This window comes from Pseudophryne corroboree, chromosome 8 (genome assembly GCF_028390025.1).
Source record: "Pseudophryne corroboree isolate aPseCor3 chromosome 8, aPseCor3.hap2, whole genome shotgun sequence".
Classification (NCBI taxonomy): Eukaryota; Metazoa; Chordata; class Amphibia; order Anura; family Myobatrachidae; genus Pseudophryne; species Pseudophryne corroboree.
The window spans coordinates 350618295-350637810 of record NC_086451.1 but is presented as its reverse complement, the minus strand read 5'-3'; the positions used below and the strand labels follow the sequence as shown (position 1 = coordinate 350637810).

The window sequence follows — 19516 nt, the reverse complement described above, 5'->3', positions numbered from 1 at the left end:
CATTCCTGAGATTTGCTGTACAGGATTGTCATTACCAATTTCAGACGTTGCTGTTTGGGCTTTCCACGGCCCCGAGGATTTTCACCAAGGTACTGGCGGAAATGATAGTGCTCCTGCGCAAGCGAGGTGTCACAATTATCCCATACTTGGACGATCTCCTCATAATAGCGAGATCTCGGGAGAAGTTACTGGACAGCGTGTCACTTTCATTGAAGGTGTTACAGCAACACGGCTGGATTCTCAATATCCCGAAGTCGCAGCTGGTTCCTACGACGCGTCTGACCTTCTTGGGCTTGATTCTGGACACAGACCAGAAAAGGGTCTTTCTTCCGACGGAAAAAGCTCAGGAACTCATGACTCTGGTCCGGAACCTATTGAAGCCAAAACAGGTGTCAGTGCATCACTGCACTCGAGTCCTGGGGAAAATGGTGGCATCATACGAAGCCATTCCCTTCGGCAGGTTTATTTATTTATTAACAGTTTCTTATATAGCGCAGCAAATTCCGTTGCGCTTTACAATTTGAATCCATGCGAGAACCTTCCAATGGGACCTGCTGGACAAGTGGTCCGGGTCACATCTACATATGCATCGGCGGATCACCCTGTCCCCCAGAGCCAGGGTATCTCTCCTGTGGTGGCTGCAGAGTGCTCACCTCCTAGAGGGCCGCAGGTTCGGCATTCAGGACTGGATCCTGGTGACCACGGACGCAAGCCTCCGAGGTTGGGGAGCAGTCACACAGGGAAGAAATTTCCAAGGTCTTTGGTCAAGTCTAGAGACTTGTCTCCACATCAATGTCCTGGAGTTGAGGGCCATATACAACCCCCTACGTCAAGCGGAGGCATTACTTCGCGACAAACCAGTTCTGATTCAGTCAGACAATGTCACCGCAGTGGCACGATCTGCATCCGGGACAGTGGGGGCTTCATCAAGAAGTCTTTGAGCAGATCGCAAGTCGGTGGGGACTGCCCCAAATAGACATGATGGCGTCCCGTCTCAACAAAAAGCTAAAAAGGTATTGCACCAGGTCAAGAGATCCTCAGGCGGTAGCTGTGGACGCCCTGGTGACACCGTGGGTGTACCGGTTGGTCTATGTATTTCCTCCTCTTCCTCTCATACCCAAGGTGTTGAGAATAATAAGACAAAGAGGAGTGAGAACAATCCTCATTGTTCCAGATTGGCCACGAAGGACCTGGTAGCCGGAGCTGCAGGAGTTGCTCACAGAAGATCCGTGGCCTCTTCCTCTAAGACAGGACCTGCTGCAACAGGGGCCCTGTCTGTTCCAGGACTTACCGCGGCTGCGTTTGACGGCATGGCGGTTGAACGCCGGATCCTAGCGGAAAAAGGTATTCCGGATGAGGTCATTCCTACACTAATAAAGGCTAGGAAGGGTGTGACATCAAAACATTATCACCGAATATGGCGAAAATATGTTTCTTGGTGTGAGGCCAGGAATGCTCCTACGGAAGAATTCCAGCTGGGCCGTCTCCTTCACTTCCTACAAACTGGAGTGAATTTGGGCCTAAAATTAGGCTCCATTAAGGTTCAGATTTCGGCCCTATCCATTTTCTTTCAGAAGGAATTGGCCTCTCTTCCTGAAGTACAGACGTTTGTGAAGGGAGTACTGCATAGTCAGCCTCCTTTTGTACCTCCGGTGGCGCCTTGGGACCTTAACGTGGTGTTAAGTTTCCTTAAGTCACATTGGTTTGAACCACTGAAAACGGTGGAGTTAAAATATCTCACTTGGAAGGTGGTCATGTTGTTAGCCTTAGCTTCGGCTAGGCGAGTTTCGGAATTAGCGGCTTTATCACATAAAAGCCCCTATCTGGTTTTTCATATGGATAGGGCGGAATGCGGACTCGTCCTCAATTTCTACCTAAAGTGGTCTCATCCTTTCATATGAACCAGGCTATTGTCGTGCCTGTGGCTACACGTGACTTGGAGGATTCAGAGTCCCTTGATGTGGTCAGGGCTTTGAAGATTTACGTAGCCAGAACGGCTAGGATCAGAAAAACAGAGGCACTGTTTGTCCTGTATGCAGCCAACAAGGTTGGCAGCCCTGCTTCAAAGCAGACTATTGCTCGCTGGATCTGTAACACGACTCAGCAGGCGCATTCTACGGCAGGATTGCCGTTACCAAAATCGGTTAAGGCCCATTCCACTAGGAAGGTGGGCTCTTCTTGGGCGGCTGCCCGAGGGGTCTCGGCACTACAGCTGTGCCGAGCTGCTACTTGGTCGGGTTCAAACACCTTTGCAAAGTTCTATAAGTTTGATACCCTGGCTGAGGTGGACCTTCTGTTTGCTCAATCGGTGCTGCAGAGTCATCCGCACTCTCCCGCCCGTTTGGGAGCTTTGGTATAATCCCCATGGTCCTTACGGAGTCCCAGCATCCTCTAGGACGTTAGAGAAAATAAGATTTTAAACCTACCGGTAAATCTTTTTCTCGTAGTCCGTAGAGCAGGGCTGGCCAAACCGGTCCTCGAGATCTACCAACAGTTCATGTTTTCCAGGCCTCCTGGAGATCTGTAGAATTGTCAGTTAGGAATGAATGCAGCACATCTTAATTAGTAATGACTACACCTGTGCACCAGCTAGGCTGTCTGGAAATGTGAACTGTTGGTAGATCTCAAAGACTGGTTTGGCCAGCCCTGCCGTAGAGGATGCTGGGCGCCCGTCCCAAGTGCGGGCTACTTCTGCAAGGCTTGTATTTAGTTATTGCGTACATAAGGGTTATGTTATAGTTTCATCGGTGGTAGACAGAGGCTATGTTTGTTTTTTCATACTGTTAACTAGATAGTATATCACAAGTTATACGGTGTGATTGGTGTGGCTGGTATGAATCTTGCCCTTGGATTACCTAAAATCCTTTCCTTGTACTGTCCGTCTCCTCTGGGCACAGTTTCTCTAACTGAGGTCTGGAGGAGGGGCATAGAGGGAGGAGCCAGTGCACACCCAGAGCCTAAAGTCTTTCTTAAAGTGCCCATGTCCCCTGCGGAGCCCGTCTATCCCCATGGTCCTTACGGAGTCCCAGCATCCTCTACGGACTACGAGAAAGATTTACCGGTAGGTTTAAAATCTTATTTTAAGCAGTAATGATGGGCATACACTGTCAGATAAACGGTCAGACCAACACACGGGGGGAATTAAATTGTTTTGGAAGTCACTGTAATTAATGGGCATCTGATTGAGCAGTTCAATTGTTCTGGGCCCCAGTTAATTATAGCGATTGTCACGCCAAAATAGATGGGGTGTATCCACGTATAGTGGCTAAACAGTCTATAGTCTTGTTAGGGCGCCCAAACCATGAACTTTTCACAAAGAAGGCTATGAGCAGAACTAGCAACATCTGCGGAGGAAAACAATTGAATGTCCTCCTTTATGTAAAAGTTTAAACCTATCTGATATCGTGGTCATACACTGTTGGATAGTGTGTGATGATCATGCCTGACCGTCTGATCATCGATGATGGGTCATGGCCATGCACTACACACTAACCCTAACCCAATGGTCGACCAATTTTTATCTAGAAGCCAAATGAAAACTTCAGGGGCCAGACCACTGTGTTGCACCAACTGGATCCCATCCACTCCTGTAACTTGTCAATAGGAGCACTTTGTAACAGTTTTGTTTTTTTGGTCTTGTATTGTTTTTGACAGTTTGGTTTATTTTCAAGTTTTCATTAGTGTCTGTCCCTTTAAAATCTGTTTGCCACGACTAAAAATGTAGTTGCCATGGTAATTCTGGTGCCTGGGATTTGTCAATTCCTGCACTGACCAGTTAGCTTCTAAAGCTGGGTACAAACTTTTTCAGTCATCCAGACTCCAGATCTCTGCATATAAAATCCTACTGAAGACCTGCTCACCGATTCTACATCCAATCCAGGCATACACGCTCGTCCAATCTTTCAGCAGACTTCCAATCAGCATCTGCTGAAAGACTATCATTTTGGCTGTGTAAAGGGCGATTTATTATGTGATGGGAAATATATTAATGACAATTTTGAAAGAGGGTGGGAAAACTATTGATATAATTGTGGCTGATGGTTGGGGACAAGGTATTTTTAATCCTTAATGGTTGTAAAATGTGGTCCTTTTTGAGCCTGATCTGGTGGAAAATAAGGGGGAAAGTGGTGTGGAGTTCACTCTATTTTTCATTAACCAGCACCAGGCTGAACCAGCAGGGATGATAATGCCACGGCAGATGGGCACTCGGTTTGATGTTCCCCTGTCATCACATTAACTTGCCCCAAACTGGTCAGCCCAGGGTTGGAATTTTTCAGAAAGCAGAGACCTCTCCTCCCGATAAACATTCTGGAATTTTGGGCAATGTTCAATTATTTTTCATTTATTAACAGTTTTATATAGCGCAGCAAATTCCGTTGCGCTTTACAATTGGAAATAACAATTATATAACAAAACTGGGTAATGACAAACAGTCATAGAGGTAGGAAGGCTCTGCTTGCAAGCTTACAATCTATAGGGAAATAGCACCTATCCTTGTGTATCCATGCCTATCTATTGCATAGTTGTCCACCAGATTGCAAAGGTTCTTGGTGGGCTGTATGATAAGGTCATACAGCAATGATGAACCAGGGTCGAGAGGAAGGATGAGAAGACGTGAGGATATGTGTGGACTGTGCAGAGTGAATGCAGTTTGATAGGAAGGTTTATGAAAGTTATGTGGGCGGTTCTGGAATTTGATACGCTTGCCTGAAGAGGTGAGTTTTCAGGGAACGCTTGAAGATTTGGCGACTAGAGGAGTGTCTTACTGTACGTGGTAGGACATTCCACAGCGTGGGTGCAGCCTGATGAAAGTCCTGCAATCATGAGTGGGAGCGAGAAATGAGTGTGGATGAGAGACGCTGATCTTGTGAAGAGGTCGGGTTGGGAAATATTTTGAGATAAGCGAAGTGATGTACGTTGGTGTAGTTTGGTTAATGGTCTTGTGTGTGAGTAAAAGTATTTTATATTGAATACGGTAGAATACAGGTAACCAATGGAGGGACTGACAGTGTATTTGCAGACGATGAATGTCTAGCGAGGAAGATTAGCCTCGCAGCTGCATTCAGAATGGATTGTAGTGGTGAGAGTCTCGTTTTGGGAAGACTAGTTAGGAGACTATTGCAATAATCAATGCGGGAGATAATGAGAGCATGGATTACAGTTTTAACAGTGTCTTGTGTAAGGTATGGTCGTATTTTGGATTTGTTTTTTAGATGCATGTAACATGATTTTGAGACAGATTAAATGTGGGGAACAAAGGACAGATCAAAGTCGAGGATGACACCTAGGCAGCGAGCTTGTGGGGTAGGGTAGATTGTCGAGTTTTCAACAGTGATAGAGTTATCAGATTGGTACCTACTATTAGCCGGTGGAAATATAATTAACTCTGTCTTTGAAATATTACGTTTGAGGTGGCGAGATGTCATCAAGATGAAATGGCAGATTGGCATTCAGTGACACGGCCCAGTACAGATGGGGACAAATCAGGGGAGGGGAGGTAGATTTGAGTATCATCTACGTACAGATGATACTGAAATCCAAAATAGCTGATTAGCTTACCAAGAGATGAGGTATAGATCGAGAAAAGCAGAGGACCCAAGACTGAGCCTTGCGATACTCCAACTGAAAGAGGTAGCGAAGAGGAGGAAGATTCAGGGAAGCGAACGCTGAAGGAGCGATTACATAAGTAGGATAAGAACCAAGAAAGGGCTGTGTCTTTAAGACCTAGGGATTGTAGTGTTTGTATGAGAGAGAGTGGTCAACAGTGTCAAAGGCAGCAGATAGATCTAGAAGAATAAGTAGTGAGTAATGGCTTTTAGTGAGTAATGTTCAATGACTTGCCTCTGGTAAAGTACAGTCAGACAACGCCACTACGGTGGCATACATAAATCATCATCAAGGCGGCACTCGAAGCCGCATTGCAATGATGGAAGTGTCAAAAATCCTTTGTTGGGTGGAACGCCATCTGCCAGCAATATTGGCACTGTTCATTCCTGCAGTCCTCAACTGGGAAGCGTATTTCCTCAGTCGTCAGGACGTACACGCCGGAGAGTGGAGTCTTCATCCGGAAGTCTTTCAACTCCTGGTGAACAAGTGGGGCCTCTCCGATGTAGACCTGATGGCGTCTCGACACAATCACAACGTTCCGGTCTTCAGATCAAGGACAAGAGACCCTCAAGCAGCGTTCGTGGACGCACTGGTAATTCCATGGGTCTTTCAGCTGCCATACGTGTTCCACCCCCAGTGTCACTCCTGCCCAGAGTACTACGGAAGTTCAAGCAAGAAGGAGGAATACTACTTCTAGTTGCTCCAACGTGGCCCAGGCGGCATTTGTTCTCAGACCTGCAGGGTCTGTCGATCGAGCGTCCTCTTCTACTTCCTCAATGCCCAGACCTCCTCGTTCAGGGTCCTTGTTTCTACCCGGACCTGGCCAGACTGGCTTTGACGGCGTGGCTCTTGAAGCTTCACTCCTGAGAGCCAAAGGATTCTCTGAGGCGGTCATCCAAACTGTTAAAAGCCCGTAAACCGGCTTCAGCTCTGATTTATTACAGGGTTTGCAATTCTTATTTCATCTGGTGTGCTGGTAAGAATTATGATGCGTACACTTTCAGAACTTCCATACTTTTGGCTTTTTTGCAACAAGGCCTGGACTTAGGCCTTCGTCTGGCCTCCCTCAAGGTTCATATAGCTGCCTTGTCGGTGTGGTTTCAGATGAAAATTGCGTCTATTCCTGACGTTCATACCTTCATTCAGGGTGTTTTACGGATTCAACCTCCCTATGTCCCTCCTGTGGCTCCATGGGATTTGTCTGTTTTGAATGCCCTAAAAGAGTCTCCATTTGAACCTCTTGAGTCTGTGGCTCTTAAATGCCTTACACTTAAGGTTGTTTTTCTGTTGGCTATTGCCTCTGCTAGGAGCGTGTCGGACTTAAGCGCTTTGTCCTGTCGTCCACCCTTTCTGATTTTTTTTCACCAGGACCGGGCAGTTGTTCGAACTCGCCCCGGGTATCTCCCTAAGGTGGTGTCATCTTTCCACCTTAACCAAGAGATTGTGGTTCCGGCTTTTAAACTCTTCTGGTTTGTCCTCGAAAGGGCGGTCTTTGGATGTGGTACGGGCTCTCCGTATTGATGTGGAAAGGCCTGCCTCTATCAGGAGGTCAGATAGCCTTTTTGTACTTTTTTGGTTTTCACAAACGTGGCTGGCCTGCGAATAAGCAAACCTTGGCCAGATGGATTAGAATGGTGATTGCACAAGCTTAAGCGCAGCCTGTACTCCCAGCTCCTGCTGCTATCAAAGCCCATTCTACTCGTCCGCTGAACAATTGTGGAAGGCGGCTACATGGTCCTCAGTGAACACGTTCATTAGGTTCTATACCTTTGATACTTCCGCCTCCCAGGATGCTTCCTTTGGATGCCAGGTTCTTGTGCCCACTACGGTACGTCCCCTCCCATGAAGAATTGCTGCAGGAAAGGAGATTTATGGTGGACTTACCGTAGTTAAATCTTTCTGCGAGCTACACTGGATTCCACAGGGCACCCACCCTGACGCACTTAGCTTGTTTGGGTTTGTATGGCATTAACCGCTGGTCACTTCTCCTGTCGTGAGAATGTGGTTCTATGTGACTAACACCTGCTGTCTCTTTTACCTACTACTGCATTGGACTGGTTAACGAAACTGAGCTCCAGTTCCCGGAGGTGGGGTTATAAAGGAGGCGGTGCAGTGCATCCTGGGAACAGTCAAAACTTTAGTCTGTTGGTGCCTCGGATCAAGATCCAACTCTACACCCCGATGTATTCTCTGTGGAATCCAGTGTACCTCGCAGAAAGAGATTGAACTATGGTAAGTCTACCATAAATCTCCTTTTACAGACCACCTACGGGTCCCAGCAGGCATGCTGGCACTTAAAGAACCACAAAGGGTGGCGCAATGATGCCATCTTGAACTTAAAAAAAATGTTGCTACTTGTGAGCAAATTATAGCTCGCAGTCTTTTTTTTATTTTTATTTTTTATGTTTGAAACCATTTTTTATTGAAGCCATGGATCAGTTGTGTAATATAGAGTTCACATTTTTACATACTGTGTGATTGTGTTGTTAAAATTATTACATTGCTTATCAAAACAATAAAACTTTTCATTGGTCAATAACACGTAGTCAGAATAAAAAAAATAAAAAAAGTTGAACAATGTCTTTGTTTAAAATATTTCATATATAACAGCATACAATAATATACGTATAGTTACAGCAGTGTATTAGTTTGTCAGCGCCCATGTCCTGTGCCAATCAAGAAAAAAAAAAGAATAAAAAATAAAAGAATATAAAAGTCAAGATAACCCGTCGGTTGACAAACAAATTCCAGGATTCTAAGACCATACCAAAAGGTCAAGTGTAGGCTTTTATGAATCCTCATTGGTAGAGGCAGGTCGATAATATAGCTCTCCAAGACGTCAAAAAAGGCCCCCCACACGCTTCTCCTTTTCGAACATGGTCTTCACCCAGTCCATTCTAAAGATATTATGTAATTTATATGAATAAAACATGGGAGGACCAGAAGTCACCCAGTTCTGTAGAATGGGTTTCTTAGCTGCAGAGCTTATTGCTAATAATTTTTTTGCCACTCTTTGTTAGCAGTTACGTCCTTGGGGCACACCCACATATAGCCCACTCTGGGTACAGAAGAATATAGTTAATTAGGGTTCTTTCTGCATCACATTTTACTCTCCTCTAAAATCCTTTTGTTGTTGGGCAGTCCCACAACATTTGATATAAGTCTGCCAGTACTCTATTGCATTTTGGACATCTATCTGTTGATACAAGACTAATATGAAAATTCCTATTGGGAGAAAAATGTGTCCTATGTATAATATTATAAAATAATTCTTGATACATGCTTGCGGACAAAAGTTTGCACGAGGTGTTTAAGATTCAGAGAAGATCTTGCGTTAACATGGATGCAAAGTAAATCAGCCATTGACTCTTACCTGACTGAGAGGCATTATGGTCAAATGTGTTGTACAGTATAACATAGTGATACGAAACTGTTCTCTTGCAAGAGGGGCCTCAGCTTGTCTAAACGGATTTTCCCAATCTAATTCACCAAACTCTCAAATTTACTTTAGAAATCTAAAAAAGCAAATAGGATAAGCTTGAAGAAAGTCAAACTTAGCAATCTTCTCCGAGTAAGTGAGTGGGTGTTTATCCTATGAGTGAGTCAGGTGTCCTATGGTGGTAATCCCTCCCATTCTCCATATAGTATAGGGGTGGACTTCCATACCATCTTGAAAATATGTTTGTTTGTTTTTTCAGAATGGTAGATTTATGGAATAATAAGCTTTTAGGTCATAGCGGGCTCGCAAGTTATGCCAGACCTTTCTCCCACTCCAAAGAATGGGGGTTTTCCTGTAGTGCTGGGGGAAATCCTGATCCAGAGTATGAAGAAAGGCAGAGATACTCATGTTGTTCAAAAATTGGGATTCCAATATGGTATTTGCTTACACATTTGTGCCATGTTGCAGAGCCAGTTTTTGACCTGGAAACCCCACCATTGTGCTTGTAGGGCAGCACTGGAACCCAACACCGCTGCCCTACACCCGCTGCAAACTCTGCTGTGTTGGCTGACAGACTGAATAATCCAGGTTCTGCTGCCATGTCCTCCACCGGGTCCCACCGTTAGCTGATGGTGCTGGGATCCTTCCGAATCCAGCACAGTTGCCACACTGATTAAGTGCAGAGCTGCCGGGACCGGAGATTGGGGACCAGCGCCGGTCTCCGCAGCTCACACACTGCGCAATTGGTCAGCAGCTGGGTCTCCTGGTTTTTAAGCATATTTTAAACAAAAATAACACAGGCTCTTAATACAAAGAGTTCAGCTTAATTATCAAGTAGAAATTTCCTTTATGTCCTGTACCTGACATGGAATGGCCCTGCACTACATGAGCAGTGTGGGTGGACTACAGTTGTGTACAAAAGCCATATAAATGCATCATACAGTGCTCAGATCGGAGGCCAAGGGAGGTGTTATAAGTTGTGCATTCTCCAATGTAAACCCAACATCTCTCTAGCACTTTAGATCACTGGTCTCAGCAAGTATAAGTAAACAGCCAGTCACCTCTAACCATTTATTGTAAAAGGAGGAACGTGAAATCCTGTGTTCTTAAGGGGCGGATACAACTTTCTGAGGACTTTGTATGGGATGGCTTGTAAATACCATATGGTATGCTTTGCTGAATATACAGTACATTGCTATTCCTTTCTAGGTGCTTCTTGGATTTTTTTTTTTTTTTTTAATTTTGCCAGAATTCTTTCATTCTTGCACTGGGATACACACAGCTCTGCTCTGTGTGATTGTATCTGTAGAGCAGCACTGTTATCTCAGCGCAATGATTTGCCAGATTGCTATATATTCAGATAATAGCTGGACGGATAAAGTAATGTATTTAGTAACAGTTGCTGGTGAGTGGTTACACATCCTTAATTCAAAGAATTTTAAGAGGCCAATTCAATTTGTCACAAAGTTACATTGGAACCGCACGTGATGTGTAGCTGCGCAGGCGTCCACCATTGCGGTAAATCTTGCTTTTTATGCTCACACCTTTTATGGGGTGCAAGCTAGCGTTCCCTGTCAGTACATGTGTTTATCCTGCGACGTTCCACTAATGAAATATAGATTTCTAAATTGAATTATTTTCTTTTACATTGAATCTGCCCATCAGTATGCATCTACAGTGTGTGTGTATATATATATATATATATATATATATATATATATATGTGTGTGTATATATATGTGTATGTGTGTGTGTGTATATATATATATATATATATATATATATATATACACACGCATGCTAGCTCTGTGCTATACAGAGTTGCGGTTGCTGTTTTTGTTTGTGCCTCCATAGACTACGCGCAGAAATGTAACAAGAGACATCTTGTGTGCTGGAAGCCATTTTGGCAGCAGTGCATGTGTCATTAATGTATCAAGGATGTTCAATAAACAGATGCCGAGTACATGCCATAAGTTTGTCCTTTGTTTTCACAAACTGATGACCGTTTTTCTGCTTAACCCAAACATGCAATTATGCCCCACACAGATAATTTCAGTTGATCTGTGAAGGCAAAGTAAGGGTCATACATTCCTACTGGACAATGCACACACTGCATGACAGGCACAAACATCTGCCTCTGTCTGGACTGTTCTGGGAAGACTGGAGATCTGTGAAACTACTGTCTTCCATAGCGCAAGTAGACAAATGTTGTTAGAACTGGATAAATGCAGTTGTCATCAACTTTATGTAGTGATCTGATGTCAAGTCTCATAGATGTGTGTCCCAGTTTACAGTTTCAGATTTCTGTTTAGCCAACTTGTCGTCTAACTCATTTTATAGAGCCTGGTAACCTGATACTGTAGCACTACTTGTGTGTGTGTGTGTGTGTGTGTGTGTGTGTGTGTCAGTATATGGGAGGGTCATTGAATTTGGGTGGTCTTCAGGTTGCTGGCTGAGCGAGCGCAAATGAGCCCCTTGCGGGCTCGCTGCGCTTGCCACGCTGCGGGCACGGTGGCGCGCAACCCTATCTATTCTTTCTCCAGGGGGATCGTGGACCCCCAAGAGGGAGAAAAGATGTCGGTGTGATGGCGGTCGGGATTACGGCGCTGGTATGCTGATCGCCGGGACCCCGACCGCCGGCAAACCATACTACACCCATTGAATTTGGTAAGGGTGACCGGCGGTTCAGGATATCCTGCGGTCAGTAGGGGGGGGGGGGGGCAGCAGCGCAACAAAGGTTCTGTTCCCACTCTAAGGGTGACGTGGACACCCACGATTGGGAATAGTCCTCGGCCCCCTGCCGGGATCACAACTGCCGGGATGTAGCTACATCCCATCTGAATACCTGTCTTAAATGCACCCAACAATAAAAAGGATAATGTTATGTTATACATTCCTATATCATACATGTAGTATGCAGAACAGTTTATTTTTTAATTTTCCCATTTCTTATGTATGTTTGCATGGGTGACGTGTGCTTAAACATATTATATACTTTGTTATGGCATTTTGTCTAATGTAGATTTTGTTTTTGTATTTATAGGCTGACATTTGGTCTTTGGGAATAACTGCAATTGAATTGGCTAAAGGTGAACCACCAAACTCTGATATGCATCCAATGAGGGTCCTGTTTCTCATCCCTAAAAACAACCCACCTACGTTAACAGGAGATTTTAGCAAACCATTCAAAGAATTTATTGATGCCTGCTTAAACAAAGATCCATCTTTTGTAAGTAGATATCTTCATTGAATTAAAAAAAAAATTGTTTTGGAAAGTGACAACAAATCATTCAGCTATGTGTGGCAGGAGACAACTTCAGTAATTTTCTATATTTCTGGTCAATTTACTTAAGTGCACACAGTAAGTCAACCTGTCAGAACTGGAATTTTTGTTTACAAAGCACGGATTATAACATAATCGGTCGAATGGTCGACAGAACCATGTCAACACCACCACATGGTTGAAACGTTCTGCAGACATGTGGTAAACATCCTTAAACTGTAGACAGGTTCACAGTGTTGACACCTGAAATGTCAACAGTTTCATGATCCTGATGGTTAGTTTGCTCGTGGGGGGGGGGGGTTAGTGTTAGGCACTGTGGGGAAGGGTTATGGGTTAGGTATATGGTGGTATGCACTGGAAGCGACTGCCACATGACCACCAGGGACCCTGGAGAATGTAAGATGCCACTAAACCAAGCCTGGCCAGCTTGTGGCTCTCCAGCTGTTGTGAAACTAAGTCCCAAAGTTCCAGCATGCCCTGCCACAGTGCGGCGGTTAGTGAATGCTAAAGCTGTGGCAGGGCATGCTGGGATGCATAGTTTCACAGCAGTGGGAGAGCCTCTGGTTTGCTGGGTTTGCATTAGACCACCAGGAACAGTTTGTAGACATTTTCATCATGTAGACATGATTCATAGTGACATTTTGAAACGGTTGACATTCTCATGTCAACTTTGACTGTAGACAAGTTATACCACCACTGAATTACAATGCACTGTTCACTGTTACCACAAAGTCAGATGCAGCTCTGTTAAAAAGTAAAGTTGGAATGAGGAATAAGTCTGAACCCAGATCGCCCCTTTTAGTGCTGTTCTATCAGCGTTTGATCTGGCACATAAAAAGTAAGTAGCAGGTAAATCTAGAGGATTATTACTAACCGTTTAATAGTGCAGAGTTGTTTGGCAGCACTTAGTGGGTTTTTTTTTTAAATCACTCATATCCACAGTGAACTTTATCTAAACTTGTGTTAGCGCTAAGTACTTGAGTGTGTTGTGTAATAAAAATGTTTGCGCACATAAATAGAAAAGTAAATCTAGGTTTCTTTTTTTTTCTTTTTTTTCTTCTTCTATCAGCGACCTACAGCCAAAGAACTTCTCAAGCACAAGTTTATTGTGAAAAATGCCAAGAGAACATCTTACCTAACAGAGTTGATTGACAGGTTTAAGCGATGGAAAGCTGAAGGGCACAGTGACTCTGGCTCTGATGATTCAGATACGTGAGTGGTTGCCCATTGTATTGGGGATTATTCTGGTCATCCAGTAATCACGGAATGTTGCTTCTCTTAAGCAGTAACCCACTCACTGCCGTAACGCTGACCTCTATTTTGCCAGCAATCTGCTTTCTAAGGGCCGGTGGTGTAGATACTGTGCTCCCATTCCATCCTGCGCACAAAGGCATTTTTCTATGAGATCACCCTGTCTGTTGCCGCTGTAAGCTCTTCCAGTTACTGTCTGAAATGGTATTAACCTGATGGAAAGGGTGCATCATCAGGTTCTAGCCCAATAGGACAAAGAACTGCATCAGATCACACTGCTGAATTTGGCTGCCGGAGTGTTGGATGTTAACAGTGGCCCAAGTGTATCCTGAAAGGAAGCTGTGTCTAAGGAACTGTTGGTTGTAAAATGGAGGTTATCCTCAAAATGGGTTCTTTAAATCTATTGTAATACGCACGCCATTACAATTAAAATGAAACTCCACATAAAAAATCTACTTTTCCTTTAACCACTTAACTGGCATGGTCAGATCACCTGTGACCGCCCCGCCCCACTGTGACACCCAGTTTTTGACAAGGAGATCTGTTCTGCAGATGTGCATAATTTAATATTTAAAAATACTTTTCTCTAACGTCCTAGTGGATGCTGGGAACTCCGAAAGGACCATGGGGAATAGCGGCTCCGCAGGAGACTGGGCACAGCTAAAAGAAAGCTTTTAGACTACCTGGTGTGCACTGGCTCCTCCCACTATGACCCTCCTCCAAGCCTCAGTTAGATTTCTGTGCCCGGCCGAGCTGGATGCACACTAGGGGCTCTCCTGAGCTACTAGAAAGAAAGTTTATTTTAGGTTTTTTATTTTACAGTGAGACCTGCTGGCAACAGGCTCACTGCATCGAGGGACTAAGGGGAGAAGAAGCGAACCTACCTGCTTGCAGCTAGCTTGGGCTTCTTAGGCTACTGGACACCATTAGCTCCAGAGGGATCGACCGCATGGAACTGGCCTTGGTGTTCGTTCCCGGAGCCGCGCCGCCGTCCCCCTTACAGAGCCAGAAGCAAGAAGAGGTCCGGAAAATCGGCGGCAGAAGACATCAGTCTTCACCAAGGTAGCGCACAGCACTGCAGCTGTGCGCCATTGCTCCTCATGCACACTTCACACTCCGGTCACTGAGGGTGCAGGGCGCTGGGGGGGGGGGCGCCCTGAGCAGCAATAAAAACACCTTGGCTGGCAAATATATCACAATATATAGCCCCAGAGGCTATATATGTGATAAATACCCCTGCCAGAATCCATAAAAAAGCGGGAGAAAAGTCTGCGAAAAAGGGGCGGAGCTATCTCCCTCAGCACACTGGCGCCATTTTCTCTACACAGTGCAGCTGGAAGACAGCTCCCCAGGCTCTCCCCTGTAGTTTGCAGGCTCAAAGGGTTAAAAAGAGAGGGGGGGCACTAAATTTAGGCGCAATATTGTGTATACAAGCAGCTATTGGGAAAAATTCACTCAATATAGTGTTAATCCCTAAATTATATAGCGCTCTGGTGTGTGCTGGCATACTCTCTCTCTGTCTCCCCAAAGGGCTGTGTGGGGTCCTGTCCTCAGTCAGAGCATTCCCTGTGTGTGTGCGGTGTGTCGGTACGGCTGTGTCGACACGTTTGATGAGGAGGCTTATGTGATGGCAGAGCAGATGCCGATAAATGTGATGTCGCCCCCTGTGGGGCCGACACCAGAGTGGATGGATAGGTGGAAGGTATAAACCGACAGTGTCAACTCCTTACATAAAAGGCTGGATGACGTAACAGCTATGGGACAGCCGGCTTCTCAGCCCGCGCCTGCCCAGGCGTCTCAAAGGCCATCAGGGGCTCAAAAACGCCCGCTCCCTCAGATGGCAGACACAGATGTCGACACGGAGTCTGACTCCAGTGTCGACGAGGTTGAGACATATACACAATCCACTAGGAACATCCGTTACATGATCCCGGCAATAAAAATGTTACACATTTCTGACATTAACCCAAGTACCACTAAAAAAGGGTTTTATGTTTGGGGAGAAAAAGCAGGCAGTGTTTTGTTCCCCCATCAAATGAGTGAATGAAGTGTGAAAAAGCGTGGGTTCCCCCGATAAGAAACTGGTAATTTCTAAAAAGTTACTGATGGCATACCCTTTCCCGCCAGAGGATAAGTTACGCTGGGAGATATCCCCTAGGGTGGATAAGGCGCTCACACGTTTGTCAAAAAAGGTGGCACTGCCGTCTTAGGTTACGGCCACTTTGAAGGTACCTGCTGATAAAAAGCAGGAGGCTATCCTGAAGTCTGTATTTATATTTACACACTCAGGTACTAGACTGAGACCTGCAGATAGTGCTGCTGCAGCGTGGTCTGTAACCCTGTCAAACAGGGATACTATTTTGCGAACATAAGACGTCGTCTTATATGAGGGATGCACAGAGGGATATTTTGCCGGCTGGCATCCAGAATTAATGCAATGTCCATTCTGTCAGGAGGGTATTAGAGACCCGACACTGGACAGGTGATGCTGACTTTAAAAGGCACATAGAGCCTTATAAGGGTGAGGAATTGTTTGGGGATGGTCTCTGGGACCTCGTATCCACAGCAACAGCTGGGAAGAAAAAAAAAATTTTTACCTCAGGTTTCCTCACAGCCTAAGAAAGCACTGTATTATCAGGTACAGTCCTTTCGGCTTCAGAAAAGCAAGCGGGTAAAAGGCGCTTCCTTTCTGCACAGAGACGAGGGAAGAGGGAAAAAGCTGCACCAGTCAGCCAGTTCCCAGAATCAAAATTCTTCCCCCGCTTCCTCTGAGTTCACCGCATGACGCGGGGGCTCCACAGGCGTAGCCAGGTACGGTGGGGGGTCGCCTCAAAACTTTCAGCGATCAGTGGGCTCGCTCACAGGTGGATCCCCGGATCCTTCAAGTAGTATCTCAGGGGTACAAGCTGGAATTCGAGGCGTCTCCCCCCGCCGTTTCCTCAAATCTGCCTTGCCGACAACTCCCTCAGGCAGGGAGGCTGGGCTAGTGGCAATTCACAAGCTGTATTCCCAGCAGGTGATAGTCAAGGTGCCCCTACTTCAACAAGGACGGGGTTACTATTCCACACTGTTTGTGGTACCGAAACCGGAAGGTTCGGGGAGACCCATTTTAAATTTGAAGTCCTTGAACACATACATAAAAAAATTCAAGTTCAAGATGGAATCGCTCAGGGCGGTTATTGCAAGCCTGGAGGAGGGGGATTACATGGTATCCCTGGACATCAAGGATGCTTACCTACATGTCCCCATTTACCATCCTCACCAGGAGTACCTCAGATTTGTGGTACAGGATTGCCATTACCAATTCCAAACACTGCCGTTTGGACTGTCCACGGCACCGAGGGTCTTTACCAAGGTAATGGCAGAAATGATGATACTCCTTCGAAAACAGGGAGTTTTAATTATCCCGTACTTGGACGATCTCCTTATAAAGGCGAGGTCCAAGGAGCAGTTGTTGGTCGGAGTAGCACTATCTCGGGAAGTGCTACAACAGCACGGATGGATTCTATACATTCCAAAGTCACAGCTGGTTCCCACCACACGCCTACTGTTCCTTGGGATGGTTCTGGACACAGAACAGAAAAAAGTGTTTCTCCCGCAGGAGAAAGCCAAGGAGCTGTCATCTCTAGTCAGAGACCTCCTGAAACCAAAACGGGTATCTGTGCATCACTGCACACGAGTCCTGGGAAAAATGGTAGCTTCTTACGAAGCAAAATTCCATTCGGCAGGTTCCATGCAAGAACCTTTCAGTGGGACCTCTTGGACAAGTGGTCGGGATCGCATCTTCAGATGCATCGGCTGATAACCCTGTCTCCAAGGACCAGGGTATCTCTACTGTGGTGGCTGCAGAGTGCTCATATTCAAGAGGGCCGCAGATTCGGCATACAGGACTGGGTCCTGGTAACCACGGATGCCAGCCTTCGAGGCTGGGGGGCAGTCACTCAGGGAAGACATTTCCAAGGACTTTGGTCAAGTCAGGAGTCGTCCCTACACATAAATATTCTGGAACTGAGGGCCATTTACAATGCCCTAAGTTTGGCAAGGCCTCTGCTTCAAAACCAGCCGGTACTGATCCAATCAGACAACATCACGGCAGTCGCCCATGTAAACCGACAGGGCGGCACAAGAAGCAGGATGGCGATGGCAGAAGCCACAAGGATTCTCCGATGGGCGGAAAATCACGTCTTAGCACTGTCAGCAGTGTTCATTCTGGGAGTGGACAACTGGGAAGCAGACTTCCTCAGCAGACACGACCTACACCCGGGAGAGTGGGGACTTCATCCAGAAGTCTGACAACTGTTGGTAAACCGTTGGGAAAGGCCACAGGTGGACATGATGGCGTCCCGCCTAAACAAAAAACTAGATATTGCGCCAGGTCAAGGGACCCTCAGGCAATAGCTGTGGGCGCTCTAGTGACACCGTGGGTGTACCAGTCGGTTTATGTATTCCCTCCTCTGCCTCTCATACCAAAGGTACTGAGAATAATAAGAAAACGAGGAGTAAGAACGATACTTGTGGTTCCGGATGGGCCAAGAAGAGCTTGGTACCCAGAACTTCAAGAAATGATATCAGAGGACCCATGGCCTCTACCGCTCAGACAGGATCTGCTACAGCAGGGGCCCTGTCTGTTCCAAGACTTACCGCGGCTGCGTTTGACGGCATGGCGGTTGAATTCCGGATCCTAAAGGAAAAGGGCATTCCGGAGGAAGTCATTCCTACGCTGATAAAAGCCAGGAAAGAAGTAACCGCAAACCATTATCACCGTATTTGGCGAAAATATGTTGCGTGGTGTGAGGCCAGGAAGGCCCCAACAGAGGAATTTCAGCTGGGTCGTTTTCTGCACTTCCTACAGTCAGGAATGACTATGGGCCTAAACTTGGGTTCCATTAAGGTCCAGATTTCGGCTCTGTCGATTTTCTTCCAGAAAGAACTGGCTTCACTGCCTGGAGTTCAGACATTTGTAAAGGGAGTGCTACATATTCAGCCCCCTTTTGTGCCTCCTGTGGCACCTTGGGATCTCAACGTGGTGTTGAGTTTCCTAAAATCACATTGGTTTGAGCCACTTAAAACTGTGGATTTGAAATATCTCACGTGGAAAGTGGTCATGTTATTGGCCTTGGCTTCGGCCAGGCGTGTGTCAGAATGGGCGGCTTTGTCAGGTAAAAGCCCTTATCTGATTTTCCATATGGATAGGGCAGAATTGAGGACTCGTCCCCAGTTTCTCCCTAAGGTGGTATCAGCTTTTCACTTGAACCAACCTATTGTAGTGCCTGCGGCTACTAGGGACTTGGAAGATTCCAAGTTACTGGACGTAGTCAGGGCCTTAAAAATTTATATTTCCAGGACGGCTGGAGTCAGGAAAACTGACTCGCTTTTTATCCTGTAGGCACCCAACAAAATAGATGCTCCTGCTTCTAAGCAGACTATTGCTCGCTGAATTTGTAGCACAATTCAGCTGGAGCATTCTGCGGCTGGATTGCCGCATCCTAAATCAGTAAAAGCCCATTCCACGAGGAAAGTGGGCTCATCTTGGGCGGCTGCCCGAGGGGTCTCGGCTTTACAACTTTGCCGAGCTGCAACTTGGTCAGGGGCAAACACGTTTGCTAAATTCTACAAATTTGATACCCTGGCTGAGGAGGACCTTGAGTTCTCTCATTCGGTGCTGCAGAGTCATCCGCACTCTCCCGCCCGTTTGGGAGCTTTGGTATAATCCCCATGGTCCTTTCGGAGTTCCCAGCATCCACTAGGACGTTAGAGAAAATAAGATTTTACTCACCGGTAAATCTATTTCTCGTAGTCCGTAGTGGATGCTGGGCGCCCATCCCAAGTGCGGATTGTCTGCAATACTTGTATATAGTTATTGTTAACTAAAGGGTTATTGTTATGAGCCATCTGTTGAGAAGCTCAGTTATGTTTCATACTGTTAACTGGATATG

At 45.9% G+C, this 19516-nt stretch overlaps 1 protein-coding gene across 2 annotated transcripts in view; it reads left to right on the top strand.

Moving 5' to 3' along the window:
- The window catches only part of STK26 (serine/threonine kinase 26), a 208185-nt gene that overhangs the window by 175170 nt on the left and 13499 nt on the right, over positions 1-19516 (top strand). For both annotated transcript variants that reach the window (XM_063937499.1, XM_063937500.1), the window contains exons 6-7: positions 12090-12275; positions 13399-13541. In XM_063937499.1, the coding sequence (XP_063793569.1) occupies positions 12090-12275; positions 13399-13541 (329 nt within the window). The remainder of the gene's footprint in view (positions 1-12089; positions 12276-13398; positions 13542-19516) is intronic.